Source organism: Lissotriton helveticus, chromosome 10 (genome assembly GCF_964261635.1).
Source record: "Lissotriton helveticus chromosome 10, aLisHel1.1, whole genome shotgun sequence".
Classification (NCBI taxonomy): domain Eukaryota; kingdom Metazoa; phylum Chordata; class Amphibia; order Caudata; family Salamandridae; genus Lissotriton; species Lissotriton helveticus.
In genome coordinates, this window is record NC_136071.1 from 168,314,001 (window position 1) to 168,328,563 (window position 14,563).

The 14,563-nt window shown below is 48.1% G+C and overlaps 1 protein-coding gene across 1 annotated transcript in view; it reads right to left on the bottom strand.

The window, feature by feature from the left end:
* Positions 1-565, bottom strand: part of LOC144786061 (cytochrome P450 3A21-like) — a 258,043-nt gene extending 257,478 nt beyond the window's left edge. The window contains exon 1 of the mRNA XM_078665006.1: positions 384-565. Coding sequence (XP_078521132.1) covers positions 384-460 — 77 coding nt within the window. The 5' untranslated portion in view covers positions 461-565. The remainder of the gene's footprint in view (positions 1-383) is intronic.
* Positions 566-14,563: the final 13,998 nt, after the last annotated feature.

Consider the following 14,563-nt stretch of genomic DNA (forward strand, 5'->3'; position numbering starts at 1 on the left):
AGGTTAAATCTTTCCCCCTAATAATAACAAATGTATATCACACACATGACAAACCTGTCACTGAGTTTAAACATGTTTTTACACAACACTCATTTTGTTCGAGTTGGAAAGCTAAAAGGCTGAGCCAGCCCAGCCAGGATCAAAGTTGTGTGTTGTAAGTTATGGAGTCCACAGAGCGCTGCAGCTGGTGCCCCACCCACTGGGCTATTGAAATACCTGAATGTTGGTGAATGTACCCTGTTTCCCGTCCTCTTCCTCACGCTAACCTCTGCCACCCCTCACGGAAGAGTATTTAGGCTGTTTAATGTTAATGAAAATTATTTGCGGTTCCTTTTAGTTGGACAGCCAGTTAAAAAGGTAAAGAGTCACTGTGCAGTACTTACAGAAAAAATACAGCCACGAGCACAACAAGCAGAGTCCACGTTTCCATGGAGAGGTTTGGAAGAAAGTCCATGGCCATGGTGCCTGATAGAGTCAGCGCTGCCTCTGCCCTCTGGTCTGAAGTGAACGCTGTTTTCACAGCTGTTTGCTTGGAATGTTTTCATTGCTTTGGGTGCTGTTTCTTGTATTGGCCGTCTCTGTCACTGGTTGGTCCACATGTAAACCAATTGCAGTGCTGCTTGTCTTCTGATATGCTAATTTATCTAAAAGCAAGATTATGTAACTAAATAGATCAGATTACACCAGCCGTCGGGAACTGTTTGTCCTGGAAATGTCGATAACTATTTCACTAAAATAAACTTCCCAAAGCTGCCTTATTTCTAGTAAGTGAACAACCTTAGTTAATTGTATCGCCTTCAGATATTTACTTATAATTTAATCAGAGATTTACATAAATTCACCCTGATTTTAAAATATAACCAAGAGTTAACTCCCCCTTTTTGAGGTAAATAAAATGACTTATAGATCTGGAGGCTTATTTACAAGGCCCTTGCGCCACTTTTGCGTCGTTTTTAACATGGGAAAAGTAACGCAAAAGTGGCGCAAGGGGCTTGTAAATCTGCCACCTGGCATTTACAGTGTTGTAAAGCAGTGGCGGTAGTACAACGCCACTATTAAATTCCTCTGATAACACCATGCACGTTAAAACAGGCAAGAAAGAGACACATTAAACAAACGACCAAACCTGCCTTCGTGTGAGGGTAGATGAAGATTGCAGGGAGAGCAGAGTCGCGAGGAGCCAGGGGGTTTGACTTGGTTCCAAAAAGCTAAAGAATGAGCCGCCAGCTAAGATCCATGTTAATGTTATAGTAATAACATGATAATGTTATTCTATGTGAAGTATGCATACATGCGACCACAGAATTTGGTCAAGTGTAGAAAATAGTATTTGAACCCGAGTTTTCTAGAAAAACACTATGCAATTCAGTCGTACCTTTTCTTCTGTTTAAGACCGAACACAATGTCTTGTGTTTGTTTCTTTCAGGAGATAAATTAACACACTGAGTAAAATTAATATAAATAGTACATGTTAAAAGAAGATATTTTATGTTTAAAAAAATATATTTTGTTATCAATGGCTTTAGGGGCAGCCCTCCTCCGTTACGTTATGGCCGAGGAACCCCGCCCCACTAGGTGGCAGCAGATGTAAACATATGAAAAGTAAAATGACAATTAAATCACATTTTTTATCATTTTATTTTTCTTCTTACCTCCTGCAGGCTGCCTGAGAGCAGCCTCATAGGGTGGGGTGTGCGGGGCCATGCAATGCACGACAGCAGCGGGGAGGAGGGGTGATGGGCACTACTAAGAACACATGACGGTTTGGCTGTGCACACTTAAATTTTGTCCACCCAGCAGTGTTGTACAGCTAGCTGGGTGGAGAAAAACCACAGGCACCCAAGCACTGTCTGAGTGGTAAACCATGCCACTCAGACCAATCCCAGCACTGCTCTCATGCTGGGAATAGCATTCCCAGCATCAGAGCAATTGTGGGATTGCCAGCTGGGAGCCTGTGCAATGTTCACCAGTCGTGGATTGGGGAGGAGCAAGATGGCGCAGACACAGCGCCAGGTAAATAACGTTTTATATTTTTATTTATATTTTTGTCTGTGCTTATTTTTTTATCCTTCTCTCCCCCGCCCTATCGCTTCGGGATAGTTAGGTTCTTGTATTGAATTGTATTTTAATTGCATTTATGTAGCGCTTACAACCCCTGACGAGGCGTTGAAGCGCTTTTTCGGCAAGTAGCACGCTACCCTGGAACCCAAAAGGATTAGTGGCGAATTAGTATAGGGAAATATGAAATTGATTTGAGCGGTGGACATGTTAGTCTGTTATTTGGATTGAAAAGGATAGTGGAGGGATAGAAAAGGAAAGCGTTAGCATTTATATGGCGCTTGCTACCCCTGATGAGGTGTTGAAGCGCTTTTTGGTGGGTAGCACGCTACTCCAGGACCCAAACTGGATTAGAGGGGAATTAGTATAAGGGGACATGAAATTAATTTGAGCGGTGGACAAGTTAGACTGTTATTTGGATTGAAAATGTATAGTAGAGGGATAGAGGGATAGTAGAGGGATAGAGGGGTAGAGGGATAGAAGAGCTAAATGTCTTGAATGTTTTTTTGGAGAGTTCATAGTAATAAGAGGGGGTTTGGGATGTGTAGAAAATTAGGATCTGCTTCCTATGGTTACCCCCACCTTTTGCTCGATGTGGTGCTGTTTTTTACTAGTCTGACTGGGGTCCTGCTAATCAGGACCCCAGTCTATCTGCTTTCTCCCTAAACTGTTATGTTATGTACTTAGGTGCACTCCAGATTGGATACTGCGGTACCCGTATTCCCTAGTATATGGTACCCAGGTACCCAGTGCATAGGTACCACAGAGGTCTCCCATGGGCTGAATGATGTATTATGCCATCTGTGAGAGACGATGCAAAATGGAACTACAGGCCTGCCATTGCAGCCTGTGTAAGTTTTTTTTTTATTTTTTTTTTTTATTGTGTAAGACATATATTCGTCATAGACAGTAAGTACACTGCGTCATGCCAACAACCCGGAGGTAGGCCGCGATATAAGCAAGCGTTAAACAATGGCAGGTCCCCCGCGAGGGACTGCCCAGTATATCCTTGTGTCGCGATTCCGGCCGTACCTGTAAATGATGAGAAAGGGACGGAAATACACAGTGCAGCAAAAAACAAATTACATAATCTTACATTTTCGTAGATGACGACGCAAACAGTCAATATCTCATATGTACTAGACAACGCACCGCCATAAGGGCGAGAACGGTAGTCCCAACTCACTAACACAAAGTTAAAGCATAGACATATTTGCGACATCTTTACTCCCAATCCCTCACAACAGTGCGAGGGAACAAAAAACATGGTGGTGCTTAACAGAGCGTGACATACATAGCTGAAGCGATAATCTTGAGGCAGAGCGCGCAGGGCATGGACAGCTAAAGGAAGAAGTGAGCATGAGGCTGTGTCAGCGACAGGGGTATTCCAGAATCACACTAAAGGTGGGGGGGGGGGAGGGGGATCAGAGTGACTAGTGTGTCGTATAACCAGGTGACAGGGCAGAACAACAAGGTAGATGGGTATTAGTGGAAGCAGAAGTGGTGCACGGGCAGTGCGTCTCGCAGGCCACAGGAGCAGTCTCTTTGGCAGCACGTAACCCTTCAGAAGGAGCGCTCTCGTGGACGGGGGATCTTAACCCATATCATCAGAGACGCCCACGTCAGGGGAACTTGCAGGGGTAGCAGAGGCTGCCCTCTCCCCAGCCCATTGGAGGAATGGCTCCCAAATATCATTGGGTCTGGTTGCTGTAGGCATCGATTCCCAATAGTTCGTGAGTTGTGTTTGACCATAAGTCACATCCCTGACCCACGCCGCGAATGTCGGTAGAGTCCTACGGCCCCAGTTTATTGCCACCTGACGTTTCGCATAGAGGAGCAATAGCGCATGTAGTTTCCGGTCGCAAGGCTCAGTATCCTTCACATAGCCTAACAGGCCAACAAGCGGGGTAGGCTCGTCCGATCTGCGCAGCATGTGGTTAATCGCGTCGAAAATGGTCGACCAATAGTCATGTAGCTTCGGGCAGGCCCACGCCACGTGTATGAAGGAGGCATCCGCCCCACCACATTTCCAGCAGGAAGCATCGACCCTAACACCCATGCGGTGCAGCAGCACTGGTGTGCGGTAGTACCTATGCAAGAATTTAAAGTGCACCAGTCTTAACCTATAATTCGGTGACAGCGCCGTCAGTGAGGGGGTCAGCCAAGTCGGTAGACCAAGCCTGCCTTGCTGCTGGCTCCGTGATCGGGGCCTGTTCCTGCATACAGTTATAGAGCCTAGAGACCAGCTTCGCGGAAGACGGCCGTGACAGCAGATTATGGAGAGCATCCAGGCGCGGCGGCTCCTCAGGGAAGTCGGGCCACAACCTCCTACAGGACTCACGAAGGGAGTGGTGCAGTAGAGCGTCCGAGAAGGAGTCAGGAAGGTCATCCTCTCGCGCCGGTAACTCAGCAAATTTCCCGTCGGGATAGAGATCCGCAAACGTCAGTATGCGTTTCCCTCGGAGTGTAATGGCGTCTCCCCTGGTGCAGAGGCACGGTAGCATCGGGTTACCCCGTAATGGGATTGATGGCGCATACAGCAGCGGGAGTTTCGCACGGATCCTCAGTTCACGCCAAGACCAGCGGATCATTTCCACCGTGTCGATGTCTTTCGAGGGGCGCTTGACCTCACCGTATAGCGCCACCTGTAGAGGCGACGGGGCGGCAGCAGCCAGTTCCACCGCCACATGTGGCTGGTATGGGGTGGGGAAGACCCAGAAATGCAGGAATTGCGCCTGTGCGCAGAGGGAATAAAGTTTGAAATCCGGCGCACCAAGTCCTCCCTGCCTGAGTGGGAGGGTCAATAGGGCCCAAGAAGACCGAGCCTGACCACCGGACCACACCAGTTTGAGGAGGAGCGACCGCATGCGCGCGTGGAAGTGCGCTGTCATTGGCAAGGGAATATTCACAAACAGATACAGGAATTTGGGGAGTATCACCATCTTCACCAGTGCTATCCGTGCGACCAGGGAAAGGGGAAGTCTGTTCCAAAGCTCCACCTTGCGTTCCAGCCAGTCCACCGCCCTCCCGAAGTTCAGGGACCAGATCTCCTGTATGTCCCGACTCACCCACACACCCAGATATTTCACCTCCTCCGTGTTCCAACGCAGGGGGTAATCCGAGGGAGGCTTAGTGGTCGCGTCAGTTAGAGGGAATGCAACAGACTTGGACCAATTTATGGAGATGCCAGCTAGGCCCTCGAATCGCACGAATTCACGGAGCAGTGGGTTCATATTGTCAGAGGGATCCGTAATGTAGAGAGTGACGTCGTCCGCATATAATGAGATTAGCAGACTCCGGGAGCTGAAGCAGATCCCTCTCGCCGTATGGTGCTGACGAATTCTGGCCGCCAGGGGCTCCATGGCAATAGCGAAAAGGAGCGGGGATAGGGGGCACCCTTGTCTGGTTCCTCTAGATATGTTAAAGGGCTCGGATACCAAACCATTCACGCTCACCCGCGCCCTAGGTGCATCATATAGTAGTTTGATAAGCGTGATGAATTTGAGGCTAAACCCCATTCTCCCCAAGATCTTGAACAAGTAAGGCCATTCCAAGGAATCAAACGCTTTGGTGGCGTCCAAGAACACCACCGCAGCTCGGACAGACGGGTGTAAGTAGTGCAGGACAGAAAATAGAGTGCGAAGGTTGTGAGAGGTCGCACGGCCCGGGATAAACCCGGACTGGTCAGGAAGCGCTATCATGGGCAATAGCGGTTGCAGCTTGTCGGCAATGACCTTAGCAAAGATCTTGGCATCAACGTTAATAAGTGAGAGGGGGCGGTAAGAGTCAAGCGCCATGCTGTCTTTGTCAGGTTTAAGGAGCGTGATAATGAGGGCCTCGCGCATCGAGTCCGGGAGCGAATTTAGCTCAAGAGCCTCAGCAAACAGTGAGTGCAGTTTCGGGGCCAGTTCCTCCACATACGTCTTGTAGAAGGAAGTCGTGAGCCCATCCGGGCCAGGCGCCTTGTTCGATGGCATGCTCTTGATGACCTGAGCTATATCTTGCGCAGTGACTGGGAGGTCCATGTATTGCCTGTGATTGTCATTAAACCAGACCAGAGCAATAGAATCCAGAAAGTTATCTAGGGAATCAGGGACGGCCGTCTGTCTAGCTCTGTACAGGGATGAGTAAAACTCAGTGAAGGTTTTTAGGACTGCTTCTTGACCCACTATCAGGTTGCCTGCGCTGTCGTGAATAGCGTGAATGTGGTGCGTGTCCGATCTGGGGGCAATCAGCCTGGCCAGGGTCCTGCTCGGCCTGTCTCCCTCTCCGTACCTACGCGCCTCAGCCTGTTTACCCAGAAATTTTACTTCGCGCTGCGCCTCTTCAGTGAATTCGAGCAGTTTGGCTTTAATGCTGCCGGCTATCTCCAGTTTTGGGTCCCGGCAGAAGGCCAGGTCCAACTCCCTCAGCTCATGGTCTAACCTTGACAGAGAACGTCTGATATCACGCAGCACCCCCGCCTGCCTAGCTATGCACTGCCCCCGTATTACTGCCTTAAAGGCGTCCCACACAATAGCCTCCGTGGAGGCCGACCCCTCATTATCCTGGAAATAATTATTAATATCAGTGCGTATTTCCTCAGTGAACACCTGATCCGTGAGGGCATGGGGGGGCAACCGCCAAGTAAACGCCTTGGTAGTGCAGCCAGGGATATTCAGTTCCAGTGCACAGGGGGCATGATCAGACAGCGATCTGGCCTGTACGTCCACTCTCTCCACCCACGTCGCAACCTCAGGTGCCACCAACCAAAAGTCTAATCTAGACCAGGCAGCATGATGGCATGTTATGCAGGTACCCAGTCTCTCCCCAGGGTGCCTGACTCTCCACACATCTGACAGCGAACCCTCTTCCATCACATCAAGTATGGCCTGTCTTGCATGGACGTGTGTCGGCCTGGCCGTGCCCTGTCTGTCCAGTTCGTCATTCAACACAACATTGAAATCCCCCCCAATCACAATCGAGCTGCAGCCAAACAAATCAATTTGAGCCCAGACCCTGCGAAAAAAGTCTGGGTCATCCACATTCGGTCCGTAAATAGCAGCCAGAACTAGAGGTTTGCCCAGCAGTGATCCATGCAGAATGACAAAACGGCCTTCTGTATCAAGCACACACCCATGCTCTGTCCAATCCAGCCCTCTCCGTAGAAGAACAGCCACTCCCCTGGCATAATTGGAATAAATAGAGGAATATATCCGTGACCACCTATTTTGTTTCAACCTGGGCGACGGAGTCGCATTAATATGAGTTTCTTGCAGGAAACAAATATCGACATTGTGCCTGGACAGTACCCCATGCATCAGCTTAGCTTTTTTGTAGTCCCCAAGCCCTCTAATGTTCCAGGTCCACAGTTTAACCCCCCCCATCCCAGCAGTCGTATCGCAGTGACTGTAGACCCTCCGCCACCAACCTCAATACCCTTCGAGTGTCTCCACAACTCGCACCCAATAGCCTCTCTCGCACCAGGTAAGTAAAAATGGAAGCGAATGTGCACCAGCTCAAACCAAATAACCAAACATACAACCACATATCCCCCCCCCCCACCCACGCCAACCCCCCAATCAGGTTGCGTTAAAACCCCAAGCGTGCTTAAAGCAGCACTCCAGTAAAATAGAAACAACAACAGCGGGAAATACCCCATGGGGGCGAGGTGCTCCCGGCATACACCCCCGATTACTCGGGGTGGCTGCACATCTCAGAAGGTCCACTGCTGGTCAGGAATAGCCAGATCCATGAAAGTGCCAAGAATGTACCAATATTGGAAACAGCAATGTCCCAGACCCAGGACTGCACCCAGCTCACAGTCGACTCCCGGCCATGGATAAAGGTATAGGCGACCTCCAGGCAATCCATCAAATGTCAATAAGCACGATGAAGCAAAGGCTCCCCATTCAGGTCACCATGCAGAGGGGGCCCGCAGCCAGCCAGGCCAGAAGTGTTCAATCATTGTCGCTCATACGATCAGCGTCGTCCTCTAGTCTGGGCGATTTCCGGCGGGCCCCAGCTCCACATATGTGCTTGGAGAATTTCAAGGCAGATTTCGCGTCTGTGAAGAAGTGCGCCTCATGCTTGTGCATTATTTTCAATTTTGCCGGATACAGCAATGAGTACGGTATTCCGGCTTGCATCAACAGTTTCTTGGCCGGTAGAAACTCCTTCCTGGCCGCTTGGACCATAGGGGTAAAGTCAGGATAAAAGGAGAGCTGGTTTCCTTTATGAGTAATTTTACCCTTCTCACGAGCTAGCCGTAAAACACGGTCTCGATCCTGATAGTTCATCAATTTCGCCAAAATAGGTCGAGGAGGAGCCCCCGTCGGAGGTTTCTTGCCAAGGGTTCTGTGCGCTCTCTCTACCGTGAAAACCTGGGACAGTTCGGGGTCGAAAAGTTCTTGAAGTAGGTCCGTTACAAAGACCTCCATTTTCCCAGTATTATCCGTCTCCGGAATGCCCGTGATACGAATGTTGGATCTGCGGGACCGCGCCTCCAAATCATCCGCCTTGGCCCTCAGGAACTCCAGTTCGCGCTCAATGTTTGTGACGTGCTTTTTGGTCTGTTGCTGGAACTCGCAGCATTCCGTTTGTCTGTTCTCAAGTTTATCAAGGCGTGTTTCGTGCGTGTCCACCTTGGCTTTGACCGCTTCCAGCTGCGAAGCCATTGCGTCCAACTTGGAGTCGATGCTTTTGAGGCTAGACCGGACCTCCATAATCAAGGCGCCAAAATCAATGTCCGGCGAAGGACTGGTGGAAGGGGGTGTCGCTGCCTCCTGATCTGCCGACATCTGTTTGGCCTTTTGTTTCTGCTCGAAAGTGAGCTTGGGATGTCTCGCATCCCTATTTCCTCCCATCTGGAATATTGAAGCCCCCACGGAGGTTTCGTGTGTCTATCCGCTGTCTGGTGCGGCCCAGTCCTCAAGGGGTCGACAGCGTCGAGGAAGGAGCAGGGAATGTCTAGCCAGGGGCACTGGCGCGTAGTCTCAGGCGAACGCTAACCAATGCGGGTATCAGGCGGGTGCCGCGGTATTAGGCGGGCAGCAGGCCGGGGGAGAATGCCGGGCCACCCAGCAACAGTCCACAACCAGGCCCAGTGTGACTCACAGAGCTTTCCGCAATGTGTCCCTCCGAGGGCAGGCAGATGGCACTCACCGGTGATGAAGCCGGGCTCCACGTGTCTAGCGGGTCGCAGGAGCTCTCAGGATCCCCCAAATCGGAGCAGTCTGTAAACACGCAGCCGAGCGTGCAGGCAATGACCCTCTGCGTCGCAACACCTAACCAAAATGGCGGCCGCGTCTCCGGGCTGGCTTCAGCTCTCCCCACGGGCATAGGGTGCCCGGCAAGCACCTCCGCCCGGCCTCGACGCCTCAGCCGCAGCCCCACGGCACCCAGCAGTCGTCAGTCAGCCCACCTGGGGTACGGCAGCTGTTTCGTTCCGTCGGCGATCAGGCCCACCAATCCCCGGGGTCCAGTGAGCAGCCGCCGCCGCTTTGGGTTCCACCGCAGCGTGCAGCCGAGCCGGTCCGGTCGTCTGCTCCAGTACTCGGGCGCTCAGTGTCGGCGCGCCTCAGGATTACAGCCGAGTGTGTCCTGGGTCATACAGTGTTCGGTCCCCCACAAATCTGGGTCTCACCGCAGCACGAACAGGATCAGTCAAGGATTACAGGTGTGCAGCTGGCGGAGCTCACTCACAGAGCGGCCATTTCGCTGCTCGGTTAGCCACGCCCCCCCAGCCTGTGTAAGTTGATGCATGCACCACTTACAAAAGATATAGGTTTACTAAGGGTCACTGCACTTAAAACCTGTAAGTCAACCCTTAAGCAGGCCTTTACAATCCTGAAGGTAGGGTGTTTGGTCCTAAGGGAGGGGGTGCCCCTACATGAGCAGGACACCCCTGCAGCCTACGGAGTCCATTCTGCCGGGTTGTCACTGAAGCAGCCATATACTATATAGATGGGCATTGCGTGACCGCACAATGACCATCTCGGAAACAGCTGCAACGAATCCTATCATGTTTGGTATCAAACATGTTGGAAGCACTGGGAGAGCCCTCTGTCAGGCTCTCAGTGTTCCCTGCACCGGCCTTCTAATCCCAGACAGCACAAAATGAGCAGAGGGGCTGGGTGCGCTGGACATGGATCTCTACTTTTATAGCGCACAGACGCAGTTTGTGTATTACTGGCTATATCCTACACACTTTCAGCCCATGCGGCAACAGAAAATGACCATGCTGCCCCATGCCCCCTTCAGCTGGCACTGTACCAGACCCAAGGAAGCTCTAGAGCGGAGCTATACATGGTGGGGGTGCACAATATTGGCCTGTAATTAAATGTGGATACGGACTTGGCTGAACAACATTTTTGCCCCTTGGATCGCACTAATTGGCCACCCGCCCTGCCTACATGTAGTGAAGTATCTTGTAATGAAGGTCTGTAGGGAGGAATACTTCATGTACAGTGTTTATTAGCCACAGCTCCAGCAGTCCCAAAGTAACTGTCTAACAAAGAATCTCTGAACTGCAAACCCTCATTGGGCATTCTACATTCCAGTGATGTAATGCTGGAATGTGGTAAATATGAGATCACCACAATATCTCCCTTCCTTTACAATAAGTAAAAACAAAACAATTGGCCAAAGAAAAATGTTACATAAACATAGCAATGAAATTAATAACACAACAATGTACAAATATAAACATAACAAAATATCAATCACGAAACCTCAAAGGTTTAACAATATTTAGTCTACTACTCCTTCGTTCAGACACAGGGTGGAAAGAACGCCTGGACTCAGAAACATCAATGTCAAAAGAGGAAGATGAAGAAGGAACAACACGAGGATGCAAAGATGAATTAAATGGAACAGAAGGATCATGAGAAGGAGCATCATGAATATGCACCTTCACCACTCTTCCTTTATTCCACCATTTATTCCTGCTAGTTCTCACTGCATTCCTGGTCACAACCTCAATTCTGACAGGAGGCTTGAATTTCGACATTCCTTTAGGAACATGATTGGGATCTTTGACACAAACCCAATCGCCTACACACAGGTCTCATTCTGTAGATTTTACTCTATGCAAAGTGTCATAGTGACCTTTCATTTTAGCCTGAAACTTTTCCACATTAGGTCTCACAACTTTTTCGTCATTTAACATGTGATGTTAAATGTTCTGACACTCTCGTAACTATGCAGGACACAACCTAGAAGCAGGAGGACGTCCCCGCAGAATTTCAACAGGTGAGAGACCAGAAAAAGCATTAGGAAAAGATCTATGTGACCACAGCATTTCTTCAACAGCTTTGCAAACATCAATATTATTTTGAATAGCCCACTGTATACACTCTACTAATGTGAGATTTATTTTTTCAACTAGACTGTTTGCTTGTGGATGATATAAAGCAACACACTTGTGTTTAATGGCATTGGTGTCAAGAAACCTTTTCATTTCTTTCTAAATAAACTGGACACCATTGTCTGAGACAATTTCTTTTGATTGTTTCTAAGAGATTAGAATTTCTCATAGAAAGTAGTTTTTCTTGTACTTTTTTATCCCAGCAACGTACTACTATCTGATCACGTATAAGTTGATCTGTGAAATTTTCAAACTCACATTCTGCAGCTAAAATACGTAAAACAGCAACATAAGGGTCAATAGATTCATCGTGTAGCTGTTCTCTACTAAAAAACTCATGTCTGTTAACAATCAAACTTGGTTGCACATCAAAATGTTTTTCTAATTTTTTTACAGCTAATTCATATTCATCTAAATCTTCTTGATCATGTGGAATTGGATACAGTGGTAGGTGTTCATATATTGATTGTCCTTCGAAACCTAAATTATGTTCTAATAAAAACCTTTTTTATGTTCCGGTCGATACCTATTACCACCAATGGCTCCTAAATACTTTGTAAAAGCCCTGTACCACTTTCTCCAAGGTACAGGAGGATCTCCAGGAGTTTGTAGAAATGGGGAGGAGCACCTACATTCTACATAGTTGCCATGACACTTTAAGTATTGACCAATATTATAGAAAATTAGTTAATTTAGATGAAGAAAATAACAGTTTGAATGTCATATATGTAGAAGTTGAGAATGGAATTGTTACTTCTGATCACGTGTCCACATCACGGATGTGCATATTCTCCAAAGATGGTTTGCTGCTTCAGACTGTGTAGAAAATCTTTTTCAGTGGACTATTACTTTGGACTGCATGCATACGTCACCGATAGATGGTAATAATTCTCCTTGTGAATAATTTTTTTTAATGTTTAGTTTGATATTATAATTCTTTGTAATGCCTCCTTTTCTTCTTAAAAAAATAACTTTCTTGAAATTGAAACTTTTTTTTTTAAATGGCTCCCAAATGTACTGTATAGGCGTTTTGATACAAAAACAAATAGCTTCCTGTAATCCTTTTTTCGAATGAAAAGGTAGCGTTCTAGTTGTTTCTTTCTTGAGTGTACCACTTCCTGTAAACCTTCTACTAGAAAGTTAGCATTCTAGTCGTTGATAACACATGAAGCGTGTGAAGTCAGATGATGTAATTGACACAAATCACAGTGATCCGAGGAAGCGAGTTGTTCTCTTTGAAGGTAGGAATTATTCCCTGCCTTTAATCCATACGTTTGCTTTAAAACTGTACATTGCGGGTATATTCATGATCGTATTCATCAAGTTGGGAAGAAACGCACTTTCTTTAAAAAGAAACACACACGCACTACGCTCGTCCCATGAAATAATACATAGTTAAACAATGAGCAGATTCATGCGCCATGCTGTGGTGAGGTTGGAGTCAGGCCGCATCTTCACACACGGTGCTCTCGAGGTTTAGAATTTGGCCATGCACAGCTTCACGCACTGTGCTCACGAGGGGTACTAGTAAGATTAAAATCCTGTTTATGTTGATATGTCTAAGTCCTCAATACAGCGATACAGCGATACCGAGTACAGACAGTTTTCAACTAGTAGCAAGCGTTCCCCTCAAAAAGCACAGTTTTTTCCCTTTTTTATATCCAAGACCAGACAGCGCGATGATTCCTTATCTTTTTTCTTTTTATTTTAGATAGTGACACCACCCATAAATGTAAAATTCAGAGTACTGATCATCCAGCGCTATGTCAAAGTCTAAAATAGAAAATATACAGGTCTGTTTTTCTTTCCAATCACGATGTACAGTTAACCTCCCAAGTTTGTCTTCAGTTTTTTTTTCTTTTCTCTTAAAAGCAGAGCTTCTTCTTTCATGGATCCTTAGCTGTGTCTAAATCGTCACCAAATTGTAGTAGAGTATCTTGTAATAAAGGTCTGTAGGCAGGAATACTTCATGTACGGTGTTTATAAGCTACAGCTACAGCAGTCCCAAAGTAACTGTCTAACAAAGAATCTCTGAACTGTAAACCCACAATGGACATTCTACATTCCAGTGTTGTAATGCTGGAATGAGGTAAACATGATATCACCAGGCTTCAACTCACTACCATGGGTGCCATCTACCCTGACGGCTCCTTCATCACCTCACAGCAGGCCCTGCATGGCCCGACACTACCATGCTGAACAGGCTCTCATACTATCAGGTGCGAACGGCGGTTCGTGATCTTCTCACTACATTCCCTGCTGCGCCCCCCACATTCCAGGTTCTTGAGGCTACCTTAGCAAATACCTCCCCACGCAGGCTCATCGCCAGACTATATGTTGTCATGGAAGTGGCACTGGTGTGTGTCCCTGTAGCTAGACCGGTGTGGGCTGATGGCCCTGCAACTTCCATCCCAGAGGCTTATTGGCGTTTCTGTTACACTCAGGCCCGAGTGCTCTTGCCCAACTATCAGCTGCACTTGGTGCACTTTAAATTCCTCCAGAGTGGCTCCTCCTGGGGGGTGGCTTTGAGAGTGCTCTATACACGCGATCCTTGAGACCTGCCCTGACAGGCCGAACGGGCCATGTAGTGCAAGTATGGAAGACGGCTAATAGGAGTTTAGTTTGGGAGCGGATGCTCATACAAGCTACGCCACTTTGGTATTGTGACCGGTTAGGAAGACTGAGCCGCTCGAAGGGATTTGAAAAGTGGGACCTTGTAGGTATTTCTAAGGTGGGAGATTTCTGGAAAGCAGATGGGATGATTTCCTTCCATCGATTGCAACAGGAGCATTAGTTAGCCCAAACCAAACATTTAAGATACCTGCAAATCAGTCACGCCCTGCTTGCTGTCATCCACAGGGGCGAGGTTCCTCCTGAATCCTTCCTGCTTGAGGACAGAATACTTGATGTGGATCACCCCAAAAAAGCCATATCCCTCATCTACAAAAAGCTAATTAATAATGTAGCTGATCCCCTGACCTGCCAAATGGGAACACGACGTCGCAAGTCTTGATGACGAGGAGTGGCAGAGGGCGGTGGCCTCTCCTCGTGAGGTGGCCTCTCCTCGTGAGGTGGCCATCTCCTCTCGACTCTGCCTGGTCCAGATGAAGCTTCTCCATAGAGTATACTTGTGGAGTTCGCTCTTAGTCAGTATGGGAT